Raw genomic sequence first — 12060 nt, forward strand, 5'->3', positions numbered from 1 at the left:
GGCCACATCAAGCCATTCACAAAGGAAAAACAATTCAAATATCCTTTTGTGGAATGCGCTTCTGCATGGGTTTTCTACATTGCCAGGTTCTAGATACAAAAACGTTTTCCTTGTAGATATAGCTCTGACACGATCATTCTAAAATCCTCACTAGGCCCGTGAAACCCACATTATTTTGGTGCTTTAAATAGTGACATCTACAAAAAACAAAGAGACATCCATCTTTAATAGAACTTGTTTTTTTTTATACTGCCCTATTTAATACAACATTATAGATAATTGAAATTAGCAGGCCATATGAGCACTATAGCAGAGAGAATAATGCTCTATCTGAGTTTGATTCACCAACAAACTATATACAAATTCCCAGAAATACATGGAACTGTGCAAAACTAGGGTTTCATATGCTTAGCTGGAGAACATATAAGCAAGTTTGAAGCTTTGAAATGCCCAGAAAGAAAGCAATGCTTTGTATATAATGAAAATAACAATCTATTTGGACTTGACTGTTCACGAAACTTCATACAAATTCCCCACAGTAGATGGAACTGGAAGATTTCATATGTTTAATTTGAAAAGCATAGCATGTTTGAATATTCGAAATATACAAGTAATAAAGGGAAAATATCAAGCATTCCATCCAAAAATGAGAACAAACTCATATTAGCTTTAGTGATAATTGCACTTACATGTTCTGTGTCATCAAGAATCACTACAGCACATTCTGCTCCCAACACAGGCCCTTTTGATGCTTCATAGTACTGTCACCCTGAGAAATAATTCTCGAACCAAAGTATACTCCAGTAGGATCAAGAAGTTTGGCCATTTCTAGGGCATATGCACACTCTCCGATTGTATAGACATACATCTCAAACATGGTATTTGCTTCCTTCAAGAAGGTATGGACAAAGGGCCGCAGCTTTGTGAACATGTGCAATGGCGCCAATTTGAATAGAGGGTCACTACTATCACCTAAAATTTGCAGAAAACACTAAAATAAGAAAAACAGCAGGTAGAAAATCATGAAAGATCTCTGTTTTTCCCAACCACAAATAAAGGAATAAAGCAGTAAAGGAAAAACAGCAGGTAGAAAATCTGTTTTTGCAGAGCATTGGGGATTCTAAACCACTTTTTGTGTGTGTGTGCGCGCGCACAATAGGACTGCATGAATCATCATAGTACAAGTTTTAGCATATGACATGCAACTTGAATGCAACCTAACAACGCCATCCTTCAAAAGTTCACCTATATGAGATCATGGAAGTCCTTTCCATCATAAAAACTCTAAGCACCATGTGAGGTCCATCCTCAAGGCAAGACACTCTACCCAAGTATAGTCTATCACATCCAAAAGGGATGCAAATCAAAGATTGACATTACTTTTAGAATGTCGATAATGACAAATAACATTTTGAGAGCACTATTCTCCCCCAACCCCTCCCCGCCTCGGTTTCTAAGGGCCCTTTTTTGAAATCCAAGGGCCTCAATTAAGAGAAGTGTATGTGTTGGTCACTGCATCAAAGGGCTTCTACCTCTCAATGATCAAACATCTCACTCAATAAGACCTCTCAATGACAACAAAATATCTATATATTATATATAAAGGGAAAAGAGGTCCCCCTTTATTTTATTGACATGTGTCCTCACATCTTTAATATGCCCCAAATTTGAAACTCCCAGAATTATTTCTTTTTTTTTAAAGCTACCTCTGTGGTCTCTCTCTCTACCCACGTACTCTCTCACCCTTCTCTTCATCTCTCCTATATTAACTGTTTAATTTTATTTTTACATTAATTATCCACTATATCTTAAATTTGATGACACATCTATTTATTATCTCATCTTTGTCTTTCCTATATTCAATAAATATTTGCTCTCTCTCCTTACATACACACCATCTCTCTCTCCTCCCTCTCAACACTCTTTTTCATCATAATTAAAATAAGTGTAATCATCAAGGTATTAATTATAGTTTCATTTGTAATAAAAATGATCATTGTGAAGCACTATTCAAATTTTAATTTAATATTATTAAAAATTATACTATTATAGTTACAGCTATATAAATTTGGATATAAGTATTCTATTTTTATATTGTAATTTAAACAATAATAGTAATAGTAGATGCAATTAAATATACCAAAATATAATTAGATGCAATTAAATATACCAAAATATAATTAGAAAATTACAAAAGTATTTAGAATCCTAATTAAATATTATGAATATCTCATAATCATATAATATAATTATGTAATTATTCATTGATAGTGAGCATGATGAGTATCCAATGAGGATCATCATAAGTAAATGTGAGAGCTCCAAGAGGACATGGCCACGAAGCTATGGGTAAAATTGCCAAAAAGAAAATTGGGCATGGTGAAAACCCAAAAGGGCCCCATGAGTAAAAATAAAAAGGCAGGCATAGCCATGAAGCCACCAGTAAAAGTGTTCAGAAAACCGGGCATGGTGAAAACCCAAAAGGGCACTATGAGTAAAAATGGAAATAAAAAGGTGGATGTGACCTCGAAGTCACGGGTAAAAGAGCCTAATAAAAAGAAGTTGGTGAAAACCATTCTACGGTGCCACTTCTATCCAGTTCAAATGAAAACTCGAAAGGGTGCTTGAACTAATAAACAAGGTGATGCAGTGCTCGCCCTCCCAGGCGGCTTCAACCCGTTCGAAGGCAGTAAAGGTCAGTGGTTTAGGAATCAAATACCCCTCACAGGGTACCTTACCACTTGGACCAAAAAGAGCTTGAGAAAATCCAATGGCTCGGGTTAGCCTCCAAAGGGCTCCTGAAGATCAGAAGGATCTCAAGATGGCAAGTCAGGTCAGCCACTTACCTAAGAGACTTTCCAATTCAAGACATCAACCAAAAAACAAGAAGAGCATACCGACAATTCAAGATAGAAGTTCTGATAGGGCTATTTATTGCCTAGCTTGGATCAATACCTAGCTCCGAGGGTAACCGTCTTGTCAAGGTTCCCATCTACTGACAGGTTTAGACTTTCGGGATGACCACTAAAAAGCCTTCAACTAAGCCTAGTATGATCGGGGTTCAAAAGCAAAGAAGACAAATTGAAGGTTTGTGTAAAAGAGGAACAAGGCCCTCCAAAGGCCCCTGCCACTAGCCTCTTAAGAAAAATCCTATGAATTGGAAAGAAAGTCTCTAAGCAAGACCCCCGACTACTAGACATATCTGGATTCTGATAAGACTGGGTCCCAAGCCCTTAAACAAGGCCCCCAGTTGTTGGTACCAAAAATGCCATTGGATTGGGATTCAAGCTCCAAAGTCACCCACTCGATAGATTAGTAAATGCATGTACTTTTTCTAAATTTGACTTAAAATCTAGATACTGGCAAATCCAAATTAATGAAAAAGATAAATATAAAACAGCTTTTAATGTGCCTTTTGGCCAATATGAATGGAATGTTATGCCCTTTGGGCTCAAAAATGCCCCTTCCGAATTTCAAAAAATAATGAATGAGGTTTTTAATCCATATATTAAATTTATGCTTGTTTATATTGATGATGTGTTAATTTTTTCAGAAGATATGCAACAGCACTTCAAGCATCTTAATACTTTCCTAAATGCCATCAAGAATGCAGGTTTGGTAGTATCTGATAAAAAAATAAATTTATGCCAAACCAAAATTAGATTTCTTGGCCATAATATTTATCAAGGAACTACATTCCAATTGATAGAGCGATCCAATTCGTTGATAAATTTCCTGATATAATCCTTAATAAAACTGAATTACAAAGATTGTTAGGATGCTTAAACTATATTGCCGATTTCTACAAAGACCTAGCACTTGATGCTAAACCTTTATCTAATAGATTACGGAAAAATCCTCCTAAGTGGACGGAGGAACATACATTGGCAGTTCAAAAGCTGAAAAGCAAAGCAAAAGAATTACCTTGCTTAGCTTTATCAGATCCAAATGCCTTCAAAATAATTGAATGTGATGCCTCCGAACTTGGGTTAGGAGGAATCTTAAAACAAAAAGTCAATAATCAGGAACAATTAGTTCGTTTTACCTCTAGGGCTTGGAATAATACTCAACAAAACTATTCAACAGTCAAAAAAGAAATCCTTGCAATAGTTCATTGCGTAACAAAGTTCCAAAGTGATATACTTAATACAACATTTTTAATCAGAACCGATGGCAAAGCAACCCGTGATGTTCTTCTAAAATATGTTCAAAACCTTGTCTCTAAACAAATCTTTGCTCGCTGGCAAGCTATTCTATCCTCTTTCGATTTTACTATTGACCACTTAAAAGGTTCTACTAATCACCTTCCTGACTTTTTGACTCGTGAATTTTTGCAGGGGGGGCCAAGAGCAGCCAACTAAAGAACATACCATAAATACTAATACAAACATGAATATAAATAGACAAAAGGGCAAAGCCCGTATGGATATAGTACCAACCTCTTATGATGGATCACCATTAGCTCAATATCCACCATTATCACCGTCCAGTCCTTACCCGGAATATTCAAGCCAACCTACATATTCCCAAACTCCAACTTTCATCCAGTCACTTATTCCTAAAAAGATGTCCTCTGCGGAAAAATCCCAGTATGAGGAAACTACCTTCCTCATAGACTCCATAATAGAAGATGAACATGCCATGCTGGACCCAAATAAAGTAGCCAACCTATACTTGCATAAAAACCTTAATCCCTCTAACGGAAGTAAAACCCGTGAATGGTATGAGGCTGTTTTACTAAAATCAGGTTCTATCTCCATGGTTCATTATTATCATAAAAATACAAACATAGTGGCATATTCCAAGATGCAAATTAGAAAAATATTATCTTATGACGAATGGGGGTCAAACCCTTCTCAAGCAAAGAAACTCCAGGCACAAGAATTTTATAATAAATATTTTCGATATGCTGAATACATAGATGCTTGGCATAAGATATTTGCCATACAGAACCCCCATAATTCTCATACATGGTTTCTGCAATTCAAAATGCTAATTACTGAAATATTCCCAAATTGGTTCCGTAACTGGTTCATGATTTGGGGATCTGGATCCCAAATCTTACCTGAAAACTTGCAAGTATCTCAAGCAAGGTTTGTTGAAATGAATGGAAAAGATCCCAACATAGATTACCATTTGTATTTCATGGCTATCTACCAAATACCATGGATTATGAAATGGAAATATGAAATATCTGAAAATACTACAAACAATTTCGAATATATTCCTCGATTAGGAAAGAAAATTTTTATCAAATGGTGGGATGTGTTAAAAAATGATAGTCTAGACCCAGACAAAATAATATTACAGAAAATACCAGAACCATCCTCATCACAATATGAAAACCCATATAATCTCTCTGAATATATTCGACAAATGAAAAAACGCAACCCTCAGGCAACTAAAGAAGAGTTGGAAAAACAACTCCTACAAATCTTTGAAGAAGAAGCCGAAAGAGAATCTTCTCAACAAAATGAAGATATAGAAGAAGAACGACAAGACACTGAGGAAAATGAAAGCCAGAACATGTTCGAGTTTTCTCAGAAACCCGAGTAGCCCGAAGACCCGAAAGAAGCCCAAAATACAAATAAAAATATTGCTCCTTACATCTATCAGCCACAGCAGAAATTCTCCACTTGTCCCGACAGCTACAGTAAAGATTCTCCACCTGTCCCAACAGCTACAGTAAAGACTCTCCACCTATCCCGACAGCCACAGTAAAGATTCTCCACCGACACTCTTGTCCAAAAGGGCCTCACTCCACCGACACTCCAGTCCAAAAGGGTCTCACTCCACCGACACTCCAGTCCAAAAGGGTCTCACTCCACCGACGCTTTGATCCAAAAGCTGTCTGCCACCCGCTGCCAGCACTCTATCAGGCCATCAACCTGTAAAGCTCAAACACTCTATCCAGCCGTCCATCTGTAGCCCGACTTCTATATAAGGAGAAGAAGTTGAAGAAGGAGGGCATCGAAAAAAAAAAAAAAAAAGGAAGACTTCTAAGAGATCTCTCTACTCTCAGCTCTTCTCTTCCCTATATTTTCTGCTCTTAGCTCTTCTCTTCCTTATCCTCCTCTGGAATTTGCCTAAGCTACTACGAGCTACTACCGAAAGTTTGCTTCATCTTAATACTAAGTTGTATTTTCCCGATAACCTCTATCCGAATTCTGTAATTCTCTGTATCATATTTCTATGTGTGACTGTAATTATAATTCCCTGCCTTCATACTGTCCTGATGAATGGAAGCTGTTTACCAGCTTTTGCATCTATCATATGTAAGTTTGCATTTCTGTACGTCTGTCATATGTAAGTTTGTATTTCTGTAAATTCATTGTAATATGAAAATAAAGTTAATTTTCAGTATTAAATTGCGTGTTACTGTTTATACCAATTGGATTATCATAGATATAGCTCCACCTTCTATTATTATAATCATATTCTCTTTGCTATATTATTTTGGAATTATTAGTAGAATTTTAAATATTTAATAAAAGGTGATAAAAAGATAGGTCCTGGCAATACTAGTATCAGAGCCAGAATTAGAATATTTATTTGATATAGCTTTATTCATAGACTGGTATTAGATAACGTTTATATCTTAGGATGTAGGAATCTAATAAAATTCTGTCATAAAGAAAGTTAGTCCGAGAGTTGAAACTTGTTGTCGCCCAGTCAAGGACCGTTTAGGCCAAGAAGAGCCGCTGAGGTCAAAAGACGTAAGAGGTTGACTAAAGAGTATTCATCCGTAACTTCTATGGAAAATTTTATTAGAAACCTATCTAATAAGGTATTAGCGCCATCTAGTAGCACTCTAAGGATAAAAAATAAAGAAGAAATTACGATTGATAATATAGAAAATCAAATTCAAAACTGGAATATACCAAAAGTCCCTGTCACTGACGTTTATAAGAACGAAACTTTTGAATTAAAAACAGGTTATGCTATAAAAACCGTTGAGCAAAGTTTATCTACTCATAGCGAACAAGAAAATTTCCAATTGCTATCAGAAAAAATAATTCAATCTCATATCAAAAAGGAATATAAATATCTGCATATAGGACTAATTCAGATAGCTATAAAGCCGCTTACAAGGCTAGGGTTAAACAATTCTATACTTCTATGTCTAAGAGATAATAGGCATAATCAATTTTCTGATTCACTACTAGGAATAGTAGAATCAAGCCTGTGTAGTGGACCAGTTTATTTTAACTGTTTTCCCAACTATTCAATATCTTTAAGTGATCCTAATATTCTTAAAGTACTAACCCTAAATCTAAAACCCAAGGATTCGATATGAACCCAGAATCACAAAATCTAGCCTTAATATATAGAATTTGCTATAAAGTAATGAATACTTTAAACCCAAACGTGTTACATATTGATACTAAAGGAAACACAGTACTTTCCAAACTAATATAGAAAAGTCAAATACTATTATACCAAAATTAATAAATTGGTCCCAAGTGGTATTACCTGAAACATGGTCTATTCAAAATGAAAATCAGAAATATAGAGTCCCTATTAATAAAAACCCTGAGCAGATTATCGAACATCCTGATGGAGAAGTAGAATTAAGATTTAGTAATAACAGAAGAACAAAAATAAAAATACTAAAAATGAATAATAATAATAATAATAATAATAATAATAATAATAATAATAATAATAATAATAATAATAATAATAATAATAATAATAATAATAATAATAATAATATAATAAAAATAATAATAATAATAAAAATAATAATAATAATAATAATAATAGAAACTCTTAGAAGGCAAATAAAAGCAGAAGTTTGTAGTGACATACCAAATGCCTTTTGGGAAAGGAAAAACATATAGTAAGACTACCATATGAAAAATAATTTACTGAAAGTAAAATACCGACTAAAGCTAGATCAGTACAAATGAATACTCGCCTCTTAGAAATATGTAAAAAAGAAATAGATGAACTTCTTAGAAAGAAATTAATTAGACCAAGTTCATCTCCTTGAAGATGTTCAGCCTTTTATGTAGAAAATGCAGCTGAAAAAGAAAGAGGGGTCCCTAGGTTAGTCATAAATTATAAACCTCTAAATAAAGCCCTAAAATGGATAAGATATCCCATACCAAATAAAAAAGATTTATTAGATAGACTATTACACGCATGTATCTTTTCGAAATTTGATCTAAAATCCAGATACTGGCAAATTCAAATCCACGAGAATGATAGATACAAAACAGCTTTCAATGTTCCATTCGGCCAGTATGAATGGAATGTAATGCCATTTGGATTAAAAAACGTCCCATCAGAATTTCAAAAAATAATGAATGATGTATTCAATCCATATATAAAATTTATGATAGTTTATATAGATGATGTTTTAATCTTTTCAGAATAATAATAATGATAATGATGATAATAATGATAATGATAATGATGATAATAATGATGATAATAATGATAATGATAACAATAATGATAATTTAGACATCCTAAGAATCTCTATAATTCTGTTTTATTAAGAATAATATCGGGAAATTTTTTCGCAAATTCTATGGCTCTATCAATTGGTATTATAGTTCCCTGGAATATATGATGTCCTAAGAAGCGTATCTTTGTTTGGCATAAGCTAATCTTTTTTGCCGATACTACCAAACCTGCATGCGTTACTGCATTGATGAAAGCGTTGATGTGCTTGAAATGCTGCTGAACATCTTCTGAGAAAATTAGTACATCATCTATATATACAATCATAAATTTCATATATGGGTTAAAGACATCGTTCATAATCTTATGAAATTCTGATGGAGCATTTTTTAGACCAAAAGGCATTACGTTCCATTCAAACTGTCCAAATGGTACATTGAATGCAGTTTTATATTTATCCTTTTCATGAATTTGAATTTGCCAGTATCCTGACTTTAAGTCAAATTTTTTAAAATATGCAAGCATTTAATAGTCGATCTAATAAAGTCTTTTTTATTAGGGATTGGACATCTTACCCATTTTAAAACTTTATTAAGGGGTTTATAATTTATTACTAATCTGGGTACCCCTCGTTTTTTTTCAGGGGCGTTTTTTACATAAAAGGCTACACAGCTCCAAGGTGAGGAGCTTTTTCTTATTAGTCCCTTTTTTAAAAGCTCATCTATTTCTTGTTTGCATATTTCTAATAATTTGGAATTCATTTGTATTGGTCTGGCTTTAGTAGGTATTTTGATTTCCTCAAATCTTTCTTCATATGGTAAGGTGACTACATGTTTTTTCCTATTCCAAAATGCGTTTGGTAAATCATTGCATATTTCTTGTTCGATTTGTTTTCTAATTTGTTCAATTTTCTGTTTTATATCAGGAAGTAATAGTTGGTCTTCTACTTGTTTATATTTTATTTCTGCTTTTAAATGGCATAAAAACTTTTCTTTATGACTAACCATTTGTTTCATGTTATTAATCTCTTTTACCTTTGGTTTTTCTATAAAGTCAAATTTAACATGGTGACCATCTAAATTTGCAATTATTCCTGTATTAGTTATTGGATATAAAAGGTTTAAGAATGGAGTGCCTAATATTACTACTTGGCTAAGTCCTTTTACCATTATAAAAAGTATATCAAAACAGTTTCCATAATTACATATGGCCGCATCAGATAATTTATAATTTATTATTAACCTACTGCCATCGGCTGTATTTAATATTTGGGTTGCTTTATCAAAGTATTTGGTAGGGACAAGTCCCTCGTTTATGCAATTTAGATCAGCACCTGAATCTATAACAGCAAGTGATTGGAAACTATATTCATTTTGGACTACTATTTTAACCAGAGTATACCATTTTTGGTTAATGACCCTATTTATTATATTTAAATGGTTTTCTTCTTTGATTTCAAAGGGTTCAAGCCGTTCTTTAGGTGGGACAGCCTTATTTATTAATTCATCAAACTCTAATTCTTCGTCAAATTCATTATTAGATTTATTCTCAGAAAAATCAGTAGCTATTTCTAATATTCTGATTCTATTATTTAATTGTTGGATTTCAGTTTTGACTTCATTTATTTCCTGTTTGAGCTCAGTTATAGTAGGTTCTTTATTTTCCATTTCTTTCCTATTTACTCTTTTGAGGATTTTTGATGAACTGTATGTTTCATGATTGGGTTTTATCAATCGAGGTGGCTTAGGCTTTGCTAATTGAATATACTGGGTTATGGCTTTTCTTCTTTCTTCGGGATCAACTATTTTGTCTATTAAGTCAAGGATTAAGCTTTCTTCCTTTATAAGAGTATGACAAGAACATTCATTCATGGGATTCAGGTGTGGCCCTGACTCTGAGTCTGAGCTATCCCAAATTAAAATTTCATCCTCAACTTTTCCTATCAAGGTGTCAGTATTAGATTCATTTCATTCTTCAGAAGAGCTATCAGAGGTATGTATTAGCTGGATTATCTCAAATAGTATTAGATTCATTTATCTTCTTTTTGATTCGACAATTTGTCTTATAATGTCCTATTTTTCCACATTTATAGCAGACTGGTAATTTTTTCTTGGTTTTTTCTTTTGAGGCAAATCTATCTATAAATTTATTTCTTTTTTCCTGTTTTCCAAACTTATTTTTAGGCCTAGACAATTTCTTTTTATTTTTCTTTTATATTTGTTACTTGTTGAGGGAATTGTATTAAAACCAAATTGTTCACAAAAGTCTCTCAACTCTTTATTTCCCGTCATCCTTTGTTTATCTAATTGTCTTTTTAATTTCATATCTGTGCATAAGGACAATCCTTTTGTACATATCGCAGCAGATAATTCTCCCAATGTATATTGTGAATATGGAATTAAACCATTATGCTTACTTTTGAGCCTATGTTTTACCTTTTCTGCAAAAAGGTAAGGTAATTCTGAAATAAATTTTTCCTTCCAATGATCTGCATAACTATCTTCTCTTAATAGTAATCTCGAAAAGAACACATCCTTGTACCACTTATAATGGGAAAGAGTAGGGCATCTAAGATTGGATAGCAAGTCCTCTGATCTGGCTTCTAGCAGTGCTGTACTACCCACAAAATGAAGGGTTATGGTATAAATGATGTATTTACAGCATCACTTTCACTATGTGGTATATCCTGATTATGTTCATTCTTGACAATCCATTGTCTAGTCGTAGATAAAATTTGATTTTTAACCGTATCATTCATATGAAAATCCCACCATCCACGTAACCAACCAGTAAATCCACATATTATTGCTTTAGCAATTTCTTGATCATGACTTCCAGAGGCCTTACATGCAGTGGCATACATAATCATGTGCCTTATGGTATCTAATATTTGATGTTTGGACATTTCGTCTATATTCCAGTTTACTATAGATCTGCCTGAATAGGATCCTGTATGGGATATCAAATCCTCTTCAAATTGTATATCCATAGGTGTAGGCCTGGTATGATACATTCTTTGCATAGAGGTTGGCCTCCATTTTTTCCCATAATCAATTCGATTGATATCTAGCCTTTCCTCTTCCTTAAAAGCTTCTTCTATTTGTGATATCTCATCTATTGGATTTTGCTGTAAAACGGATACTCCTGGAGTATCTGTGACTATAACTGCCTTGCCTTTGGATGGTTCTTTAATGTTTCGCTGAGACAGTCTATTGACTAATTCATCCATTAGATCTTTGTTATTTTCTTTGATTATAAACTTATCTTTATTTTTTATTGGTGGAGGTTTAAACATAATTGCTTTCTTTTTTTCTTCCATTATTTTTTGTGGTTGGTTTATAATATTTTCTATACGAGTGGCTTGCTTTCCTAAGGATTGGAGGTATAAATTAGTATAATTATTCTATTCTAGTATATGTGGAATCATTTCAACCCGTTGGGAATAATCAAGAACTGCCTTAAAAGGTACTGCTTTGGTTTTTATTATCTCCTTATCTTTATTATTTGATCCTTTTATAACAAGGGCAGTATTCGGTGGATGTATACTTTTAATTATTTGTCCTTCTGGAGTATTAAATGGCTGGAACTGGCTTTCTAAAGTATTTATTTTATCATCGAAAACTGGTATTTCATATCCCTTATTTTTGA

General features: G+C 33.5%; 1 protein-coding gene across 1 annotated transcript in view; it reads right to left on the bottom strand.

The window, feature by feature from the left end:
- CPL4 (C-terminal domain phosphatase-like 4) overlaps positions 1 to 12060 on the bottom strand; it is a 32076-nt gene that overhangs the window by 2548 nt on the left and 17468 nt on the right. Inside the window, 2 exon segments of the mRNA XM_088854642.1 lie at positions 690 to 739; positions 742 to 972. Of these exon segments, the coding sequence (XP_088710768.1) occupies positions 690 to 739; positions 742 to 972 (281 nt within the window).

The sequence above is a fragment of the Amborella trichopoda genome, chromosome 12, assembly GCF_054954075.1.
Source record: "Amborella trichopoda isolate Santa Cruz 75 chromosome 12, AtrichopodaSantaCruz75HAP2 v2.0, whole genome shotgun sequence".
NCBI classification, from domain to species: Eukaryota; Viridiplantae; Streptophyta; class Magnoliopsida; order Amborellales; family Amborellaceae; genus Amborella; species Amborella trichopoda.